The sequence below is a fragment of the Leptopilina heterotoma genome, unplaced genomic scaffold, assembly GCF_015476425.1.
Source record: "Leptopilina heterotoma isolate Lh14 unplaced genomic scaffold, ASM1547642v1 Lhet_4, whole genome shotgun sequence".
NCBI classification, from domain to species: domain Eukaryota; kingdom Metazoa; phylum Arthropoda; class Insecta; order Hymenoptera; family Figitidae; genus Leptopilina; species Leptopilina heterotoma.
In genome coordinates this window covers 87,161-110,741 of record NW_025111063.1, presented here as the reverse complement: position 1 = coordinate 110,741, position 23,581 = coordinate 87,161, and the positions used below count along the sequence as shown (strand labels likewise).

Below are 23,581 nucleotides of genomic sequence, written 5' to 3'. Positions count from 1 at the left end.
TATCAATAAAAATAACTGACTTTTAGTAAATATAACTGACTGTCGGTAAAAGAGTACTGATTATCAACCAAAATAACTGATTTTCAGTAAATATAACTGATTTTTCAGTATATATAACTCACTGTCAGTAAATATAACTGTCTGCCAGTAAAAATATTGATTATCAATAAAATTAACTGATTTTCAGTAAATATAACTGACTGTGAGTAAAAAAATACTGATTATCAATCAAAATAACTGATTTTCAGTATAAATAACTCATTGTCAGTAAATATAACTGACTGTCAGTAAAAACTATTGATTATCAATGAATTTAACTGATTGTCAGTAAAAAATACTTATTATCAGTAAAAAGAACTAATTATAAGACAAAAACTGTTTCTTTCTGTAAGAAGCACTGATAATCATTCAAAATAACCGATTATCAGTTAAAATAACTGATTATCAGTAAAGAAAACTGATCATCAGTAAAAAATAACTGATTATCAGTCAAAATAACTGATTTTATCAGTTAAAAAAAATTATTTATAAAAAGAATTAATGATTATCATTAAAATATAATTGATTAGAAGTAAAAATATCGGATTTTCGACAAGAATTAATAATTGTCAGTCATTATATCAGATTTTCAAGAAAATACTGAATATCATTGAAAATTACGGAATTTTCAGTGATATAATTCAAATTAATTTTTATTAACTTTTCTGTTGAGAAAATTTAAATCATTTATCAAAAAATTTTTAATTGACAATCAGTTATTTTTAAGTCAACGTAATGAGTAATTTTTTAACTGATAGTATGTTATTTTTTTTATTAACTGGATTATTTTTCGTCGCTTGTTAATTATTAATTAATAATTGCTTAACTGATAGTCAATTGCTAATGAATAATTTTTTACTTAACTTTAATTAATAGAACTTTAATTAATCATTCATTTCTTATTAACAATCAATTATTTTACATTTATTGAGAGTAAAAATTTAGCTTAGTTAAAAAATTGTTAATTAACAGTATAATTTTTTTCTATGTACTTTTAATTAGTTATTTTTCACTGATTCCAGAAATAACACCAGCAAAAATTTCAATCGTTTTTCGTTTTTTCTCCTGATTCTAGAAATTAAAAGCAAAAAATTTTACTGATAATGATTGTTTTATTGATACTGTTACTAGAAACAAAAAGCCAAGAAAATTTTTACTAATAATCAGTTATTTTTTTCAAGTTATTTAAATTAGAGGCAAGAATAAAAAAAAGTGTTGGTTTAAAAATCTCTGATTGTACAAATTATTTTATTGACTCAATCAATTTTCTTGATTGTATCTACTAAAAATAATTTGCTAATAATTAGCTACCATATATATAATATATTACATAAATTTATTATTTTCTATTTGTATCTATAGATTAATCAATGAAATAAAAAATTTTGTTTATTTGAATTTATATCTTGAATTACATGTCACTAAAGATATAAATTCAAATTCTGACAAATGATTAAAAGAAAAATTTCCTTACAATTCTTTGCATAGTCAATTATTCTTCTTTATCCTATATAATCGATAATTTTACTAAAACAATTGGAATTACTTTTTTTACATTAAATGCCATCATCAAAAAAAGCGCATAAAGTTTTAGACAATTATTAAAAAAAAAAAAAAAGATTCATTTTGTCGATACATCATAAATGTTCAGTTTGCTTTTGATGATTTGAAAAAAATTGAAAATTTACTCTATTCAGATAATCGATTACTTGACTATTATTAAATAAATATTTGTATTTTATAAAATGATTTTTGAACCAATTAAAATGAATTGAAAAAAAATTATTTTGATTGCAATAAATATTATATTAACAATAGTCAAAAAAAATCATTTGAATGGAAATAAATTTTTCTTTACTTTCACATCAAGTCAATTGCGTAAATGATCATTAATTTATCAATCTAGGATGCCTCAATATCATTATTTTCGTTCATTGGGATGTGTGAAATACGATAAATGAGAGAAAAAAAATTCAAATATAATTGAATTTTTTGCAAAAAAAAAGAAAAACAAACGAAAAAATTGTATAAGAAATGTATGTTATATTAATTTATATTTATAATAATAATATAATATATGATTTTATTTTATTTCTAAAACTTCTCATTATTTAGAGCATATCCCTTTGATCACACATTAAAAAAAAGACGATCGTGCGTTTTGTAAAAATTACGTATGAGCAAAAGGAAAAAGTGTATATTTATATTTAAAAAAAAATGTCATTTACTTTGCTCTCACACACATTTTTTAAATAACATTCAATTTTTTACAGAAATTTTTTTTTTAAATACCATCTTTTTTTTCTAATTAAAAATCACTTTTTCTTAATAATATAAAGTGTTAACACGCACTTATCAATAAAGTGATTTTACATGCTAGAATAAAAAATGCTAGACAATCATAGGAATTATTTCAAATATTTAAATAAATTGTTTTTGTTTTAAATAAATTTTTTTATAAATATAAAGACTCATATTGTAATTTTATGTGAAAATTTGCAATTATTTTTTGATTAATTCGCAAAAATAAAGTCTCTAAAATTGAATTAGTAAAAATATTCACTAATTTAAATTAGTGACTGAATTTTTGCTTTTAAATTAGTAATTTTTACTAATAAATCGTAATTTCTGCTAATTTATTATTAAATTTTTGTTTTACTAATAAATAGTAAGTTTTACTAATAAATAGTAAGTGTTACTAATAAATTAGTAGAAATTACTATTTTTTACTAGAATTTACTAATTCAAAAGCAAAAAGTCAGTCACTATCTGAAATTAAAAAACATTTTTACAAATTCAAATTTAAATATAGAAGATTGTAATTAAAATTTTCCAAGTTGAAAATTTAATAATTATTAATTTAATTTAATAATTGTCAAACTTATAATTTAACTTTTGGTGTATGTGATATAATAATTATAATATATATAATTCAATAATTATAATTATATATTAGTCACCTGTTAAATTAATTAAAATTAAATTTTTAAATTTACAACAATGTAAGTGAATTGAAAAGAAAGTGATTTTATCAACACTTCTTTTCTTTCTTTAACAAGAATGCAAATAGGGTTGTCAAGACTCAGGCAGTAGAATTTTTATACTATTTCTAAATTTAAATTTCTTAAAATATAATTTTTTTTCTGCTAGTATTATTTTAATTATCTTGATTTTTATAATTACAAGATATTTATTGTGAGTTCAAAATTTATTTAATTTAAAAAAAATGTATTTCTCTGTTAAAAAATATTAAATTAAATTTCAAAGTTTTTATTTATTTAATTAAAAATATTTACAGTTTTTATTGAATGATACTGAAAATTTTACCTAAAATTAGAATATTCAGCCGTTTGTCTACATATTTTGAAAAATGAATTTTTAACTCTAATTTTTTTTCAAATTTTTAATTAAAAAATTAAATAAAAAAAATTTAATTTTATTATAGAATAATTAACTTTTTGTTTGCATTTGAAATAATTCTAGTGTCTTCTTTAAAAAATGACAAGTATAGTAGCAATTAATTATAAAAAAAAATTTCTTTTTTTTTGTCTTTTTTTCTTCTTTTTTTTACATTTTTATATAGTTTTAAAGGATTTAGTGGAAAATCTTTAATTGTTGAGTGAGCGACTCCATTGTGTTTGAACGTGACGGTGCTGAGTTGGATTTAATTTATATTGGATTTGTAAATATTAAAACTTTTAACAAATAAATTTTAGAAAATATTTCGTGTAAATTTATTTCAATTTTTTAATTGTGTTCTTTCGAATTTGTTTATATTTCACATTTAATTCTAAATCAAAATAAGTTTTATTAACTCATCAAATTTGTATTTTATTTATATATTAAAAAAACCATAATTTAAATATTTTTATTTCTTTCAATTTATTACTTTCTTTTATTAGAAATTAAAATATCAATAAATGAAAATAAATCAACTAAAAAATACTTATTGAATTGAAAAGAAATTTAAAACTATAAGAAAAAATAATTAAAAAAACAGTCTTCACAGTTAGTGAAATGACTTTATTGTTTCGTGAAAAATTTTGGGAAAATTCAAAATAATTTTATACTTATTTAAAAAATAGAAAAAGTAAACAAAAGAAATGCTAAATAATAAACAAAAAATAATACAATTTTTTATGGAATAAATAAATTAGACCCTAGATAGAAAGTGTATTAAAAAAGTGATAAAAAAGTAATTAAAAAAATCGTCAAGAATACTAATTTTAAAATTTATCTTTTCAAAATTACTTTTTTTTTCCTTCACTTTACATTGATGACAGTGTAAAATACACATGACGCATACTTCATTAAAAAAAGCAAATTTAAATAACAATAAAAGAAACATTATTAATTCATTTTTCTCAGTTTTATGTCCTATTTTTTTTTTAAATTTTCAATTTATTCTAGAATATTGGAAATTTTATCTTTGGAGATAAATAGTGATTGTATTGTATATATAAACACACAGGAGAGAAGATAAATAAATTTCTGAACTGAAATAGTTCTCAGTTCGTCACACTGATTGTTATTCTTATTTAGGTTCTGCATAATAAAGTACATCCTGTTTCATTTCGATTTAGTTTGTCGTCCAGTGAACATCTCACGATGATTGTTCAATTATTTACCGGTTTTTTTGCTCTACTCTCGACAATACTAATAGTCAGTGCCAATCCAGTTAAACGATCAATTCCAAAAATTAATAATGAGCCAATTATTGGTGAGTAAAATTATATTAAATAATTATTATTATTAAATAATAAAATTCTTCACAGGATTTCAATTATTTAAAAAAAATGTAATAAAATTTGTTGTAAGAATTCAATTATTTTTATAAATAATAATATTTTTCACAGGATTTCATTTATTTTAAAAAATGTAATAAAATTCGTTGCAAGAATTCAATTATTTTTATAAATAATAATATTCTTCACAGGATTTCAATTATTTTCAAAAATGTAATAAAAATTCGTTGCAAGAATTCAATTATTTTTAAAAATGTAATAAAAATTCGTTGCAAGAATTCAATTATTTTTATAAATAATAAAATTCTTCAAAGGATTTCAAATATTTAAAAGAAAATGTAATAAAATTCGTTGCAAGAATTCAATTATTTTTATAAATAATAATATTCTTCACAGGATTTCAATTATTTTCAAAAATGTAATAAAAATTCGTTGCAAGAATTCAATTATTTTTATAAATAATAAAATTCTTCAAAGGATTTCAAATATTTAAAAGAAAATGTAATAAAATTCGTTGCAAGAATTCAATTATTTTTATAAACTTTACAGGATTTACAGGATTTCAATTATTTTAAAGAATGTATTAAAAATTCGTTGCAAGAATTCAATTATTTTTATAAATAATAATATTCTTCACAGGATTTCAATTATTTTAAAAAATGTAATAAAAATTCGTTGCAAGAATTCAATTATTTTAAAAAATGTAATTAAATTCATTGTAAGTTTAAAAATATTTTTCTAAATAATAAAATTCATTACAAGATTTCAATTATTTTAAATATACAATTTTAAGTAAATTCTTCGAAAAATGTAATTAATTTTTCAAATTTCAATTATTTCTAAAAATCCATGCTATAATGCTTTTATATTCAATTGAGGGGCTGGATGCTATAATGTGTTACGCGCCATGTTAAGTGAATGGCGCGTAACACATTATAGCATCCAGCCCCTCAATTTATCAACAAATTTTTAAATAATTGAATTTTTTCGACGAATTTTAATAAAATTTTCAAGAATAATTATATTTCTCGAGGAATTCGGTTAAAATTGTATTAAATATAATTGAAATTCTAATAATGAGATTTATTATTCATAAAAATAATTGAATCTCTGTAAAAAATTTTACTAAAAATTTTACTTTTTTTAAAATTAAAATGATTCAAAATTGAAATTTTCTAAAATTTCAAATTAAAACCTTTTGAAGTTCATTTATTTATAGAAATTGTAAACACAACTTTTTTCAAATTCAATAAATTTTGAAATATTTAAGTAAAATTATTCATTAAGTAATTTGCAAACAAAAAAGACGATAAAATTCAAAATTCTAATTTGAATCCTAAAAATTTAATTTTTTACAGTACTTTAATAAAATCCCTGACTATTCCCTGATTACCCTGACCAATTCTACTTTCCCTAATTTTTTCCTGAATTCCCTGACTTATGGCAACCCTGAAATAATAAATAAAAAAAAAATTGTTGAAATAAAAAATAAAAAGAAAATAATTGGAAATTTTATTAAATTTAGGAATTCTATCGCAAGAACTTATACCGGGACTGTATTCAAGTTATTCCAATGAATATGATAGTTATATAGCAGCTTCGTATATAAAATTTGTTGAGGGTGCCGGAGCTCAAGCTGTTCCTATATGGTCAGTAATATTAAGAATAAAACAAAATTATTATTTAAAAATACATAAACAAATTATTCAATATTATAAACTATTCTTTTTCAGGATTGGAAAGAATTCTACCTACTATGAGGATATAATGAGTAAATTAAATGGGTAAAAAATGATACCGTTAAAAAAATATTTTTTTAGAAAATTATTAATAATTAAATAATTAAATAATAATTTAATAATTTTCTTCACAGAGTTCTTTTCCCAGGTGGTGATGTAAATTTTTTTGTATCTAACGGTTATGCTGACGCTGGTGACATAATTTACAAGTTAGCATAATTTTTAATTTTTACAAAAAAAAAAAAAAAATACTTTTTAATTTTTATTAAATTAATATTAATATTAATTTCTCTTTTCACTTTTATTACTTAATTTTTTTGGTACATCCGCTTTTTGATTAATTAATAATTACTAATAGTAATTAAAGTATTTTTACTAATTTAAATAGACATTTATATTAATTAAAATAAAATAAATAATTAAATTATTATAACCTTTAAATTAAATTAGTTATTAATTTTAATTAAAATAGTTAAAATAATTAATAAAATAACATTAAAATTACTTCACAGAATTGCCAAAAGATATAATGACAATGGAGATTATTTTCCTATCCTAGGAATATGTTTGGGTTTTGAATTGTTAACTTATCTCAGTGCTAATCGTGTAGAACACAGAACAAATTGTACTTCTGTTTGTCAAGCAATTCCTCTCAATTTCACACCAGGTATTAATTTTCTTTTCCATTTTCCAAGTGAGAAAAAAATTATGATTATATAACTTAATATTATTATGCAAAATTTTTCAATCGATTATTATAAATTTATTTTGTTACTTTATAAAATTATTACCACCATAATAATATTTTATTGTTCAGTTCACTAATAAAAATAATTTTTACATTTCATTCAGTTTTCAATCAAAGTAAATTGTTTGGGAGTACTTCGGAAAAAATTATCAACATTTTAAAAACTGACAATGTGACGGCTAATTATCACAATTATTGTGTGACGAAATCCGTAAGAAGGACAATTTTTTTTCTCTTTGAAATTTGTATACAAAAAAAATTTTAATTTAATTAAATTAAATTTTTCAATGTATTAAATTCAATTTAGTCAATTTTTCAAAAACAAAATGTTTTTGAACAAATTTACTTATTTATTTCTAATTTTATTCAACTTTTATAGTTAAATAAAATTAGAAATAAATAAGCAAATTTTTTTAATTAAAAAGTTAAATAAATTTATTTATTTATTAATAATTTTTATAATTAATAATTTATTTATTAATAAATAATAATTTAGAGTTTAAAGTAAAAATTAGAAAATAAATTTATTTTATTAAAAAATTAAATCAATTAAATTAATAATTAATATTTAATAATGAAATTAATTTATTTTATAATTTTCCAATTTTTATCTAAAAACACTATAAATTATTTTATTAGGACTTGGAGAGAGTTAATTTGACAGATAGTTTACGTGTAATGTCATTGAATAACGATGAAAACGGTTTGGAATTCATATCAACTATTGAAGATAAAAAATATCCATTTTATGGACTGCAATTTCATCCGGAAAAAAATGATTACGAATGGGTTAAGGGAAGAAACATTCCTCACAGCAGGAATGCGACAATTATTAATCAATATTTTGCCGATTTCTTAGTAATTGAAGGTAATAGTTTTTTATTTTCTTTCAATTTTTCATTTTTCCAGAATGTAAAATAAAAAGATTTATTATGACCACAATAGTGATTTGCATATTTATCGTCAATTTATTCTAATTTTTTCTTTCTATAATAAATTTCGCATTTTTCTTTTTTGCTATAATTAATGAGATATTTTAAATTTTTTTATATTTTCTATTTAAAAATATATTAATTAATATAAAATTATATTTTTGTTTCTCAACTAAAAATATCATTTTTACCAGCAAACAAAAAGTTTAAATTTACGAAAAACATTTCTTTATTTACTGTGTAAATTTTTATTTCCAGCACGGAAAAATTTCCATAAATTTGAAGACGAGGAGGAAAAATTAAAAACACTAATTTACAACTATAATCCAACGTATACGGGTCTTAAGAAATCATTAATGATACAAAGTTACTTTTTCAAGACAACGAGTTGATTTTAATTAGTTTTCTTATTAATCATTGAACTTTGTAAATAACATTTTTTACTGTATCTTTTAATTTTAATTAATTAAGTAATAAATATTTGTGTTGTATGACAATTTACTTCTTTATTACACACAATTTATTGTATACAAAATTTTGCATCACACTTTTACATTTTCGTCAAAAAATATAAGAGGCATTAAAATATATAATTTTATAAATTTACAATTGACGAACACCACACTCGCAACAAAAGGGGAAATAAAATAAAGAAGCATACGAGATTTTTGTTAGTTTTGCCCAAAATGAACTGTATATTATTATCATAATTATTATAATTGATTAAAGTATCGAAAAAATAATTATGTCCAAGCTGCTTTATAAGTACCTTAAAAAAAGATACAATTGTTACACTATAAATTTTTCCTTTTTTAAATATTATAATTAGAATCAGTTTAAAGCAAAATGCTAGAATAAAAAATATTTTTTTTATCTCAACACGCCGGAAATTGGATAAATGCACTTATATTTTCTAAATCCCATTTAGTTTCTTTTTAAATATTATATCAAATCGTATTATTAATTATTCTCTTTCACATTTCGAGGAATAATTTTTTTATAATATAGTTTAAGTTCGAAGTAAACAAAATTAACAGGAACGATTTCTTTTTTTTTTAAATTAATATAATACGAGTCTCGAACCCTGTTTAATGTTCAGTGTAACTGATGAACACTTATTTTATCGCAAAATGAGTTAATTTAAACCAAGGCAAAAGAAAAAAATAATGATAAAATGGAGAAAAAAATTTGCGTTTCGGAATGAAATCCGAAAATTGTATCCTTTAAAATAATCTCTCTCTTGATTCTTAGTTTCCTCATATTTTTTGTACATTTCTTTAAGCATTCCAGAAATTACAGTCCATTTTCTTTTCCTTGCAGACAAGTTCAAAACTCTTATTTTCTTTTTCAAAAAAATGATAAATTATTTTCAACCTTGGTGATTTTTAAACTCGTAGTTAGCGTAAAATATTGTTACAAGCTTAGAAGTTTTTTTTTCCTTTTTTTTCTTTAAAAATAATAATTAATTTTTTGATATATCTCTTATTCTCTATAAAGATTATGCTCACATTAAAGAACAACGATCATCACCTTGTGGATCGCCCTGAAACAAAAACAAACATATTTTTAATTAAATTGTACAAAAATTTTTTATTTCGCTGTGATTTTTTTATACCCACGTCCCACATCTAAAATGAATTTTTTTTCAATTCAGAATAAGATTGTCAATAACTAAGTTATAAAAATAAAAACATATTTTATTTGTAAGAAAATTAAATAATAAATTCTAATTTAATTTTTTAATCAATTAAATTGTTTTAATAAATTCAATTTTATTTAGAATTTTAAATACTTTTTTCATAGAAAAAATCATATCAACCTTTTTCTGTACTGAAATCTGGATGACATTTTACTCTAATTTCCTCGTTCTGATTAGTTACAATTTAGTGAAATTTTACTAAAAATACTAAATTAATAATTTGACTAATTTTTACCGACCGAATGATGTTTATGGGCAATTCATGACCTGTAGGCAAGTGAAAAGCTTTGAGGTGAAAATATAAAAGTAACTCTATCAAATTTTGTAATAATTCACAATGTAAATAAGAAATATATTTTTTTGTAATTATGAACTCAAAATATTGTAAAATTTAAAAAGAAAAAAAATTTTAAATTAAATTATATTTTTTAATAACAGAAAATCCAATTTTCATTCATTTGATAGATTTTTTAATAAATTATTCGTTTTATGTAATTATAATCAATTCTCAAAAACATTGTTCCCAAAATGATAAATTATCCATGTAACAATGTTAATAGCATATTCATTTATTTTTTTTTTAAATTGTTTTCTTCACTGCATTTTCAAAAAAGACAAGCGTAAGATATTTTCTTTTTTTGTTTGAAAGACAATGTGGTTAAGTGAGAAATTTCGCGCGATTTCAATGTGAGTATTCAACAACCTCGAAAACACACGTTTTTATTTCATTTTTTTTTTTTAATTTTAGTAAAAAGCAAAAAAGCGGAAAGGTGCAGAGAAATATTATTACATTAAAGTAAGCGAAATAAAATTTTGAAAACATGGCACTTTTATAAAAAAAAGGCAATAAAAAATCTAGTATGATAGGCAAAAAATGATTGAATGTACATCGGAAAGATTTTTAATACAACTTACATAGGCTGCTTATTTGAGCCGTGTGCCTTCTCACTTATTATCGGTAGAGATAAGATTTTCTCTATAGAACAAGAAGTGGACATTGGTTTACAGGAAAAAAAATCTACATAATATTTTCATTTTCATCTTAATTTACTAACAAGTCTTTTCTATTCTTTACTGCTTTTAATCAAACCAAAATTACTCAACTCTAAATAAAGTCCAATTTCTAATTTTTAACATTTGGACTTTCAATAATTTAAAAATTTTCCCCAAATTTGAAAATATTATTTTTCTATTCTAATTTTGCAGTTTTGTATAAATTATTCAAATAATCAAAAATTAAAAAACATCTTTTCGATTTTTATTTTTTGCTCAAAATATTGAAATTTTCTTCAGATATTTGACTGGAAAATGATAAACTATTCAAAGTTTAATTTAATAATACAATTCGCTATAAAAAACAATTTTTTAAAATTTTTGTTTCTTCGCTTTGAAAAAATTTTATTTTCGGTCTAAAAGTTAATAACTCGTTGATTGTGCTTTAGTTATAAATGAAAGAATGCGAGATGAATACGATAAGGAAAAAAATCATATTTTAGTTAAATTGAAAAAAAAATTGTAATGAAATTTTAAAAAAATTATTTGCAACAAGCCGACAAATTGGACTCTTGTGTCAAAAATATCCACATTGTCTTCTTAAAAAAATAAACATTCACTTTTTTATTAAATTTTTAAAAGTTTCTCCACTTCTCAAAACAATAACATGTGCTTAATTTTCATTAAGTTTAAATACATTTTGAAAAAATATAAATCAGTGCCAATTTTTATAGTGAATATTGAATGATTAAAAAGTGTTTTTCTAAAATGTTTTCTTTTTTTTTAAAGAAATTTCAAATTTTAGAAAAAAAATTTCAATTATCGAAGATGAGTTTCTTAATTATACGAAACAAAAAGTGTTAAATTGCCAACAATCTGTTTTCAATAAATAAAAATTTACTAAAATTAAAGAAAAAAAATTGCCGTTCAATTTTGTGTTTAAAACAAAAACGAAGAGTAATAAAAATAATTTCTATTTCCTCACCTGCTGATGATGAAAATCTTCAGATCCTCTAAAACCAAGGTTTTCCCTATGTCGAGACAAAGTGGTGGACAAGTGTTGCCTCTTACGTTCTGATGTTGCCATTTCCTGTAAGGAAAAATAAGTACAATTATATCTTTGTTAATATTAATTATTATTATAGCTTAACAAATTAATATTAATATTATGATTTCAAATAAAAAAAACGTATTCGTAAATAAATATGAAAATTAATAATAGAAACGAAGAATATGATTGAAGAAAATTAAAACTGAAAATTTGCCATTATCAAAACATACTTCTCCATCGTTGTTTAAAAGAATTGTAGTCATGTTATCAGCGATAAACCATTTTTGACTTTTCATAACAATATTGGATGGTGGTTCGTGAGTGGCACCAACATCTGCCGACCAGACCATAACATTTGCACCACCATCGACTTTCGCAGTCCTGTGGAACTTAAATGTTGTCTCCAATGTTCCAGCTTTGCGGATTAATTGCCAGCCACTCAAAACTAATTCCTAAAATTTTTAAAAATCATGTAATTAATTTTCCATTCTTTTCAAAAAATTTTTTTTAATATTTTTAATATGATTTTAATTTTTTGGAATGCTAATTCCTTTTTAATGTTTTCTAGAGAAACATTAAATTTTTATCTTTACGTCGTTGGTAAATTTTTTTCTTTTTGCTCGAAGCAAAAAAAATACCTTGCTTCCTTTGTTCGTCAACTTGACATAACGTCCTTGTGGATCAGCTTCTGTGATTTCCATGTCTCCTCTTGCTGTTCCTGAAACACTGTAATCACTGCTGCTTCGCTCTTCACTTTCCTCTAAAAGTGTGCGCTTTCGTTTTCCACCTCGAATTGGTGTATGACGCGATGGAGTTGTTCTTCCGCCAGTCATCGTTGAGCCAGGAGTTGGCATCGGTGTTATATTTAATCTGTATTAAATATTAGCAAAAATTTTATATTATAAAATATTAAATATTATATTAAATATATGCTAAAGTTATTATATACAAAATATATTACAAAAATATAAACAGTTTTATTTATTTGGCCTATTAATTAATTTATTTATTAATTTATGTTTTTAGGGCTAAAAAGCGTTGAAAATTACCTAGCCTCCTCGCCCTCGAGAAGCTTTCTGTAAGCTGCAATTTCCAAATCAAGAGCAATCTTGATGTCCATAAGATCTTGATACTCTTGTAAATGTTGAGCCATTTCATCACGCATTCGCGACAAATCACCCTCCAAATTTGCCAAATCTTCGGCGTGACGAGCTCTTTCATTCTCGCGTAAAGTTTCCAACTCTCTGTGAAAAAAATTGCATTTTTACTTTAAATTTCTTTTTAAGGGCGAATTTTCTAAAAACCCGAATTTTTTTTATCAAATCATTGAATTATCGAAAATGATTTGAAAAAATAGTATTTTTTTCTCACCAAAGTCAATTTTGAATGAATTGCCATTAAAATTGCCATTACCTGATTTTAGCATTAAGTGCATTATTAAGAGTCTCGAGTTCGCTGATCTTTTGATTCAATCCATCGATTCGTGTACGTGTTAGACGAAGTTCTTCAACTGCAAGAGTTGCTGCTCCACTATTTCGTTGTGCGTGAGATGTCAAGTTTTTAATCTTACTCTCGTACAGCATCTCAATTTCTTCGCGATTAGCGCGCATTTGAGCTTCATACTGATCACGCAATTCTTGCAGTGATTGTTGTAATTTTGCCTCATATTGCTCAGCGAGACGTCCATCGATTTCTGATATTTCGACCTATTTAGACAATTCCAAAAATAACATTATTAAAATTTACTCATTTTTCCAAAAAGAAAATGAAAAAAAAGGAAAAGAAAAATATACCTGACGACGTGAACGTGTTTCTGTTAATTCCTGTTGGAAAACTTGATCCTTAAAACTATTCTCCTCCTTGAGACTTTGAATATGATTTTCAAGATCAATTCTCTGTAAAGTTTCTTCCTCGAGATTCTTCCGACAGTCATCTAATAAAGTTTGTAGTCTCTCATTTTCCTTCTCCAATTCTCGTACCCTTTCGGAAAGTTTTTTGCGTTCAGCTTGCGATTGATTAAATTGTGATTGTAAATCACCACAACGAGATTCATAAATCGTAGCATTTCTTTCAGCAATCTGTAGATCTTTTGTTTTCTTCTCAAGTCTAAAAAAAAATTAAAGGCAAAGATTCAGTCAGGAAAAAGTATTTAATTATTTTTTTTATAATTAGAAATAAAAAAATGATTTAATAATAAATAATTACTATGAAAATAATTAAATACTATACTTCAAAATACTTTAATAATATTAATATAATATAAATATTGATTTAATAATAAATAATTAATGAAAATAGAAATTCAAGTGAATAGACAGACTCCTAGTTTCTGTTTATAGGATTAATTACTAAAAGTAATAAAATATGGATTTAATAATAAATTACTGCTAAAAATTCAGATACTAATTTCATAATAAATAAACATTGGAAAATCTCAGCTTTCTCCAAAAATTCGAAAAACTTGACCTATTTTGAATATTTGGAAAAAATGCGCTTTTGGTTCAAGTTTTTGAACTTGGGTCTAAGTCTAATGTGCATAATAAGTTTTAAAGAGTCTTTCGAGCGAAGCAGGAAGGCGTGGCACGCATCACCCTATACCCAAAATGTGATCACTGAACTCAAACCTTCCCTTTACTGTATATTATAAGTCGCCTTTAGTTACTAGTCCAACAGTTTGTGTCACTATTTTTAAAAAAGAAGCACATGCTTCCAAAAAAATACACATTTTCTAATAAAAATACTAATGACTTAAAAATAACACAATTTCACCTCCAGGAATAATCCCTAATGATAAAATTAAATATTTTCAATATTCTTCTATTTTTATTTTTCATGACTTTCTAAAATTTCCGATTGCCAAGATTCTGGAATTTAATCTCAATCGATAACGATACAGTTAGGTCACATTTTCTGAGTACACTAAACGCCGTTAGGAAAATAAAATAAAATTTTGTTTTTCCGAATTCATAAACTAAAAGTTATAAATTCGAATTCAAAATTAAAATTTTAAATTAATTAATAAATTAAAAGTAATAAATTCGAACTAAAAAAACTACTATTTTTTTATTTTCAGAGGGTAGAAAAAAAACTTAAAATTGAATTGAAAATTACTATTTTGAATAAAGAAAAAAATTTCTTTTTGAAAATATAAGGAAACTAAAATCTAGGAATGCAAGGATAATAAGAGTAGGCACAACATAAAATACAAGGATTTCTTCTTAAATTATTTATCAAGGAGAAAAAAGTGACATCAACTAGTAAATTTTTGCTGATTCTGTCTCGTTATCCTTGGCCTACTGTTCTTTTACTTCAAGCAACATTTCCTAATTCAAAGTCTCGATTATTATTTTTTTTTTTTTACTTTTTCTTGAAGAATAGTATCGGCAAATTCAGTGGAAAAAAATAAAGAAATGCGGGAATCTTTTTTATGTAACAACAACTCGGAAATTCAGGTATATTGCATCACAACTACTCCTGAAATCTTTTGAATGAAAACAACTACTACTACGACGACGACGACGACCTTTTATTCAATTTTTTTTCGGGGATAAAGCCAAGTATTGGTCCCCATATATACTAATCTGTGTGTATTTCTTGTTCCTATTTTCAGCTGCACGACGACCCACATTTACAATTTTATATCCACGCGTGAATCTCTTCAAAAAGAAAATAATTCTTAATGCGTTGCTTTTACATTTTTCTCTAAATTTACTTAAATTGATGACTTCCTTTTTTATTTCTTATTCTCGAATTTTCTAATTTGTATTCGTAATTTTTAATTCTAGTAAGTTAAAAAAAAATAGATAAATATAAAAATTCATATTTTACTGAAATTATTTTTTTTTAATAAGTAATAAATTATTTGAATTCTTTCGAAATCAAAATCTTTTGACTATTAATAACCAAAAATTAATTCTACTCAATCGTTTAAACTCCTTCTTCTATTATTCAAAACAGTATAAATTATTCTTAAATATTATTTAAGTTTTAAAATTAAATTAAATTTTTTTTTGTTTTTTTATTATTTTTTATTTCCTTTATTTCTTTTCTATTTTTTCTCTTTTTTATTTCAATTTCTGTCTTTTGCTCATTTTTGTTTCTTTTTTATTTTATTTCTTTTGTTTTTTTTATTTTTATTTCTATTTACTTCTTTTATTTTTTATTTTTGGTTTTTTATTATTTTTATTCTTTATTTTTTATTATTTTTTTTGAAATTCCTTTTAATAATAATTTTTTTGCGACAAATAATTTTGAATGAAAAAGCAACTCAAACATTTTGTATAGTGTGTGTAATGGAAACTGTGAATAAGCAGTTAATACCGTTGGCGAATCTAAAATGAAATCGAAGGGGAGGGTAATCATTTCGCCTTGTCGCAATTGAAACAGAGAAAGATAAAAAGAAAGGAGAATGTTGTAGGCGAACTTATCTCAGTAGGGGAGTTTATAGACCAACGGACATTTTGCACAATTATAGTGTGCCTACACATGCGTTCATCTGAAGTACAATGTCAAGAGCGCAGGAAAAATGATACTTCAATAATTACACTTTCCAATTGTACGATCAATTAAAAATCAACTAATTAATGCAAATTTAAAGGGAAAACAAATTTACACGATAGAGAAATGACCGAAAAATAATTAATTCAACGAAAATGGACAAAAAATGAAAGAAAAAAAATTAATTTAACAGAAAAGACGAAAAAATTAAATAAATAGTAAAAGTAAAATGACAAAGAAATTTAAATACGTTGAAAAATAGCAAAAAACTAATTTTTTAAACAAAACAGTAATAAAAATAATAAACAAATTGATTACACAGAAAAGTAAAAAAAAAAAAAATACCAAAGAAATTAAACAGAAAAAAATTAATTAAACAGAAAGGGCAAAAATGACAAGCAAATTAATTAAACAGGAAAGTAAATAAACGACGAAGAAATTGATTAAATAGAACAATAAACAAATTACAATAAAAATTAAACAGGAAAGTAAACAAATTACGGAAAAATTAAAGAGGAAACTAGAACGATGGAAAAGTTAAACAGAAAAGTAGAGAGACAAAAAATTAAATTAACAGAAAATTAAAGAAAATGACAAAGGAATTTGATTAGAAATATAGAAAAAAGCCAAAATACGAATTTTTTAAACAGAAGAATAAAAAATTCCACATCTAATAAATAACTTCGACCTTCACTGCTTCCATTTTTTTCTCTCCTATTTAAATAAACAAGATTATTGACCTTTGATTAACATTGAAGAAACTAATCGAAACCCATGAATGACATAAATTGCAGCAAAATACAAGAAATCGTGATTGTGAAGAAAAGAAAAAAAAATATTCCTCTCCAAATTTACGAGCCTAAAAAAGTCTAAAATCTCCAAGTTTTGTATATAAAATTTTGAAATTTCGATTACAAAAAAAGAAATATGATGTCATTGATGATTTTTGAGAATTATTTTTCTTTTCTCCTAATTATAATGAGGTGAATATCTCTCCTCCCTGGCATTCCTGAATTTACGATTGAGTAATCATTCCCCCTTGTGTATATAAATATGATTACACCTCACGTCTCAATGTAAAGGCAGGAATCTAAGAAATGCTCGGTAAATATTTGCCGATGGAGGATGCAAATTTATACCTTGCGTCGTCGTCCTCGTTTACCACACACTCTCACGACTATAATTTTACCTAAAAAGAAAATCAATTGACAACTATTATTTTTTTTCAATTCAAAAGTGTTAAATTTCAAGTTTACAAACTAAAAGCGCAGAAGAAATTTCTATTTTGTTAATTTAAAATTTAAAATAAAATGAAAAATAAAGTTGCGATAATAAAATCAATAATAAAATTAAAAACAAAATTTTTAATAAAATTAAGAAAATAATCAAAAAGAAAATTGTGAATAAAGTTTAAAAATTGTCGATTCTTCAACTTGAAAAAAATAATAGAAATTTATAAGTTGTTTATTTCTATTTAAAAAAAATATGTCAAATATAACAGAAATAGATTATTTTTTTACTCCGATTATCTATTTAAATTTCTACATAAAATACAATAAATAAACAAATAAAAAAAAATTTGTGAATATTGATAAAAAATATATTAAAAGCGCAGTTTATTTTATTTTATAAAATAAAATGAAAACTAAATAAATTATAAAAATATATATAACATACACGAATATTGACAAAATAAAAAATTAAATAATTATAAAAAAAATAAATTATAAATAAAATTATATTATATATTTTTATTCATTTTTTATTAATTGATGATTATTATTAATATAAAAAATAATTAAATCCATAAATAAAAAAAGCACTAAACCAACGAATGATGGTAAAGGCGATAAAATTCTTCGATCCGATAAAAGTTTATTTCCCTGAATTTAAAAAAAAAAATAATAAAAAAAGTCAATGTTTTCAAGTCAGGTGATGTTTTGGGAATCTGACATCATTCACCCTATAGTAGGTCGTGACGCAATCCATAGTAACGTCATGTCTGATTTGAAATACACAACGAAAGCAGACCGACCGGCATTTTTTTTATTTTCTTTTTTTTCAAACCATGGACATTGATTACTCGATGTTTAACGCTAACATGTTAATTTTTATCCTCATTATAATACTGATCAACATTTTAATCATTTCCAAAATTAACTCTCTCCCCATGTATTTACTGATCACACTGTAACTATTTTTTTCTCAAAATACTTTTTTGTAGAATCATAACAAGTGAAAAAAATCCACAGATAAGATAAGTGAATCATTGTCAATATTAAGATTTTTATGTAAACATTATTCGATTAAAAATAATTCACATTTTAGAGAAAGAAAAATATCAAAAAAAAATGATCGATCATGTGACACCTTCAAATTTATAATGCATTGTAAACTTTCTCCTTTGTTCCTCTTCCTACGCAGGGCAAACACGAATATTTCATGTCGAGTCTACGGTCAATATTTAAAATCAATTAAAATTTTTATTAAATTAGCAATAAAATAAAATTTACAAGTTGTGATTAGATTTATTAATTTACTAAATGAATATAAATTTAATTTATTCGTCTATTAAATGCAATTAAATAGAATTTATTAATTAAGTGAATTAGTAATTAAATACCTGTGTAAAAATAATAAAAATTAGTTGTGTTAGTAATTAAATTAATAAATTTAAAAGCAAATTTAGAAATTAAAAAATTTTGAAAAAGATAATAAGGAGATAATTTCCTTTCTCTTTATAGTCGGTCAGGACACAAGAAACATTATCGATCCGACTGGAATTAATTTTGTGTTGCTAATCCTTTAAACAAAAACTAGGACTCTACCTGTTCACTTGACCTACTTGAATTTCTATTTATTGTTCAATTGCACAAACATAAAACTTAATACGAAAAGATAAAAGCGAATGCTTACGACTAATTGTCTCAGTCATTAACATTCCTTTCAAAAATTACTACAATATAAAAAGTAGTTTTCTCCTGGAAAATTTTCAGATTTCCTGTCAGATAACAGAATTTTTCAAGAAAAAAAATTTGACAACATTTCTTCTGAATGAAATTTATATTTTTTTCATATTCATTGACACGTTTTATCGTATTTGTATTTTGATAAGAGTAATGTCACAAAAACTTTTACTATTTTTCCACAATTGAGACCTTGACTTTGGAATAACAATTCCAAATAAATAGTAAACAATTCGAACTCTGTTAAAGACGAATTCGTCTTAAACATACAAAAATTAATAAAAGAGCTTTTACTAAAAATTCGGTAAAGAAAAAATTTGTTATAACTTTTATAAAAATTGTACCTACAAATTATTGTACGAACAATATTTGAAAAAGTACTCGCATCAACAAATTTTTTTTGTTTACAAACAAATGCGAAAATTTGACCTCGTCTCTTTAAAAGAAAACTGGAAATATAAACAAAGTTGAAAATATGAAAAATTCGTTTTCATTTTGTCAGGAGAGAAATATACATTGGTCGATGAATCATTTTCATTTCAACTAAATATAGAATTGACGGTGCTACAGTGCTTTTGAAAATTAAATAGCAAATTCATCAAAATCTTAGTTTACAAGAATCACAAGAATAAACATTTGTTAAACGAAAAACGAATTTGTCACATATTCAAATTATGAATTGAAAAGGTGATTTCTAATTCCTACAAAGGAAGAAAATACTCAGTTTTTATTTAATAGATAGAAACTAAACTATGAAGTTAAATAATTTATAAGGAAGTCTAATTTTATTAATTTAAAAACTCACTTAGACTTGAGATCCTCGTTATCGTCCCAAAGACGTTTGGTGTCAATTTCGAGTTTTGCTCTTTCTCTAGCAGTGTCGTCTAATAATTTCCTCGCATCCGATAATTCATGCTCGTACATAGATTTAATATTGGAAACTTCCCGCGTTACTGTTTCCTGAGATGTTTGAACTTCACGCGTGAGCCGGGTGTTTTCGGTCTCGAGATAACGGACCTTATCAATATAACAGGCAAGACGATCATTGAGATTCTGTAGATCCTGTTTCTCTTGAAGTCTCGAGTAACGAGTTGGACTTAGAGGACTTCCTGGACGTCGTGTACCAATTGGCGTCGATGTACTCGGCATGGGCGTTTGCTGTGAGCTAGCGCTCGACGACGAAGTTGCCGCTGTCTTTTTACTTGCTTTAGTTGACATTTTTCTCTCCTTTTTCCAACTAGTTTAAAAATCACTTTTAATTGAAAGAGTTGAATATTATTTGACGCCGATCACTTTTTTTTTAAAAACAAACAGAACGATCATTCACTAGTTCACTAGGCGAAATTAAAAAGACACCGCGTCACACTTTTTTCAGTCGGGTTAGAACGCGCACCGGGGATTGTCTCTCTAAATATTCTCTGCTTGAATCTCTCTCCAACACGAGTAACGGAAAAAGAAATGACGCCGGACGCCGGCTTCCTTTTTACCACTGTTGCCAAATGTCAAATTTTTCCCCACTTCGAAATATCAAAAATCCCTAGATACCAAGATTGTTTTTTTCTTTAAAAATGTTTAATAAATTATTTATTTTCTACTAAGGGGAAAAATTTCACTGGATGGATGTAATAACAGAGAAATCAGAGAAATTGAGTAAATGCGAGAAAATTTTTGTTTTTTTTTATTAATTTGAAGATTATTTTTTTTATAAAATTTTAGGAAATTTTTAGTTCGCCATTTTTGTTCTAGATTGACGAGGAAAATTTAAATCGATATTTTTACCACTCAAATGCTAATTTTTCGTTAACCATGAATGATTAACGAGTTCTTCGGCTGTTAATCTTTCTCCTGGATTTGCAGTCAGTAAACATTTTATTACCCGTTTGCCTCAAAAAACATAAGAAACGATTTTTGAAAACAATTTATAAAACTTTGTTTTTTATTAAAATATTAATTTTGAATTACGAAGAAAGATTTCGACTTTATCAGCAAATAGTGACGTCTATTAAAAAATTGGAGTAAAAATAATAAAAATATAACCTTAAAGTCATTTGCTTCTTAGTTGAATACCTTTTTTCGCAGTTATAATTATAACATAAAAATAAAATATTTATTTAACATAAAAAAAACTTACAATTCTCGGAAACGTGGCAAATAAGATCCTCATTATATTTACTCCTTCCCGATTTAATCTCAAGTGCAGCCCTCACAGATTCCGTATAGGGAAAAGCTTCTTTGACAGTTAACAAAAAATACAAAATTGCACCAATACTCCAGAGATCACAACTCTCATTATATTTTTCCAAGGCAACAATTTCCGGAGCAGTGTAGGGAAGAGAGAAAAATTTATATTTCATCGAATGACAATCTCTTTTCTCCAACGATAAACCAAAATCAATTATCTTTATAGATTCGACATTTCCGGAATTTTTAAATATTAAATTCTCTGGTTTAATATCACGATGAATGATATTTTTACAATGTAAATAATCCACAGCCGAGCTAATTTGTTTAATTATATTCCTCGAACATTCCTCACTAAATGGCTCATTCAATACATCGAATAAATCTCCACCAGTTAATAATTCCATTACAAAATATATTTTATCTCTGTTCATAAATTCTCCTATAAATTCAACAATATTTGGATGACCTTGAGCTTTTTGTAAAAAATATAATTCCTCTTGATAATTATCGTCTTGGCTGATTATTTTAGCGGCGTATGTTTTTCGTGTCTTTTTGTCACGACATTTTCGAGTTGTGGAAAAACTCCCTTTTTTTGCATTAAATTCATCATTATTCTTTGATGATTCGAATTCGTAGAATTTGAAAAAGTTTTTCGTTATTTCAACATTTTTTACGTCACACATTTTTGCTGTCACAATCGAATTTCTGAAAAAAAGGTATAAAAAATTAATCAAGGAAACGTTCAAGAAAAATCCGTTAATATTTGACAATTGGAAATAAAGAATTAGTTGTTTTTTACAACAATTACTGTCACTAATGTCACGAATTGTTAAACATAACCTATAAAAAAATACTTACATTTCTCGTCACTATTTTGCAGCTCGAAATTGTCACAAACACAAAAAATATTTTGTAAAATACAATTGATTACATTATTCAATATTTTAATATCAAAATCGATATTAGTCACACAAATTTATTTTTGAACGTTAACACGAAAAGATAATGCGTAGATTGGCGAACAACGTCCAAAAAAGAGAAAGTAAATAAATTCATTCCTATTTTCGGTGATTTTTAAATTATACTGTGTGTTTTTTTTCTTTTTTTTTTTTTTTGCTCTTTTAATCTAAATAAAAAATTTGCAAATACTTTCTAAAATATTTTCTCTTTTTATCTGCTTTTAAATCGAAAATTATTATTTTTACTGTAATTTAGTTGGCGACAATGCAATGTGAGTGATACCAACTCTAGTAAAATGAAACGAAGTGTCTATACGTCCGGCTAGTCGGACGAAATATTTCGTCTAAACGTCCGGATATACGGACATATAGCTCCCAAAATATTTCATCCGGCTATTTACTGTATGTACTGGTGATAAGCGTTTGACAGTATCCGGATAAAATAATGAACTTTATAATTCGTCCGTCTATTAGATTTTTACAAGTATAATATATTCCTTGAATGTTTTTGACATTTTTAGGTTATGAATTATAAAATTAATTTGATAACTAAATGCGAAAACATAATATGCATAATAATAGTAATAACAATTATAATTATTGTCATTCTATAATTATTATATTAATTTTTCGGAGTGTCTGTTTGGCCCGTCAGCGGGCCAAATAAGTTACTTTTATTATTTGGACCGTCACCCCAGTTCCATACATTTCAACACGGGCCAAATAAAAAAAGTAGTTTATTTGGCCCGTCAGATAACAAATTAGCTGTAATTAATAACAATAGATTATTATTATTACTATTTTTACAAATAGATTAATTTAATCACCAGGTACTATTTTTTACATGAATTTGACATGCAGGTAATGTATATTTTAACCTCAAAGTAAAGATGCAAATTATAAACATATTTAGTACATAATATTATAAATTATATTTAAAAATAATTTTTAAAAGTAAACAATAAAATTCTTTAAAATATAAATGAATCATAAATCATAAAATATCAATGAAAATTTCCAATTTCCAAT

The 23,581-nt window shown here is 23.9% G+C and overlaps 3 protein-coding genes across 5 annotated transcripts; 1 reads left to right on the top strand and 2 right to left on the bottom strand.

Annotated features, from left to right (window-relative positions):
• Nucleotides 1-4,546: 4,546 nt before the first annotated feature.
• LOC122506235 (gamma-glutamyl hydrolase B-like) lies at nucleotides 4,547-8,700 on the top strand. Its single transcript, XM_043618307.1, has 8 exons — nucleotides 4,547-4,759; nucleotides 6,310-6,433; nucleotides 6,518-6,568; nucleotides 6,658-6,732; nucleotides 7,036-7,190; nucleotides 7,376-7,482; nucleotides 7,911-8,139; nucleotides 8,462-8,700. The coding sequence occupies exons 1-8, from the start codon at nucleotides 4,648-4,650 to the stop codon at nucleotides 8,593-8,595; spliced, it is 987 nt and encodes a 328-aa protein (XP_043474242.1). The 5' UTR covers nucleotides 4,547-4,647; the 3' UTR covers nucleotides 8,596-8,700.
• A 951-nt stretch (nucleotides 8,701-9,651) lies between these two features.
• LOC122506231 (lamin-C-like) lies at nucleotides 9,652-20,846 on the bottom strand. 2 transcript variants are annotated; one of them, XM_043618304.1, is made up of 9 exons: nucleotides 20,215-20,846; nucleotides 13,740-14,052; nucleotides 13,360-13,652; nucleotides 12,996-13,190; nucleotides 12,585-12,816; nucleotides 12,177-12,398; nucleotides 11,881-11,985; nucleotides 10,818-10,878; nucleotides 9,652-9,746 (listed from the first exon to the last, which is right to left on the bottom strand). In XM_043618304.1, exons 1-8 carry the CDS (start codon nucleotides 20,625-20,627, stop codon nucleotides 10,855-10,857), a joined length of 1,797 nt encoding a protein of 598 aa, XP_043474239.1. In that variant the 5' UTR covers nucleotides 20,628-20,846; the 3' UTR covers nucleotides 9,652-9,746; nucleotides 10,818-10,854. The 2 variants fall into 2 exon arrangements, with proteins under 2 accessions (XP_043474239.1, XP_043474238.1); XM_043618303.1 differs by lacking the exon at nucleotides 10,818-10,878 and having other exon boundaries at nucleotides 20,215-20,845.
• On the bottom strand, nucleotides 20,638-23,145 carry LOC122506236 (ribosomal protein S6 kinase alpha-5-like). Of its 2 annotated transcripts, none has more exons than XM_043618310.1 (3): nucleotides 22,452-23,145; nucleotides 21,541-22,298; nucleotides 20,638-20,946 (listed from the first exon to the last, which is right to left on the bottom strand). In XM_043618310.1, exons 2-3 carry the CDS (start codon nucleotides 22,274-22,276, stop codon nucleotides 20,912-20,914), a joined length of 771 nt encoding a protein of 256 aa, XP_043474245.1. In that variant the 5' UTR covers nucleotides 22,277-22,298; nucleotides 22,452-23,145; the 3' UTR covers nucleotides 20,638-20,911. The 2 variants fall into 2 exon arrangements, with proteins under 2 accessions (XP_043474245.1, XP_043474244.1); XM_043618309.1 differs by having other exon boundaries at nucleotides 20,638-21,293; nucleotides 22,452-23,141.
• Between the last annotated feature and the right edge of the window lie 436 nt (nucleotides 23,146-23,581).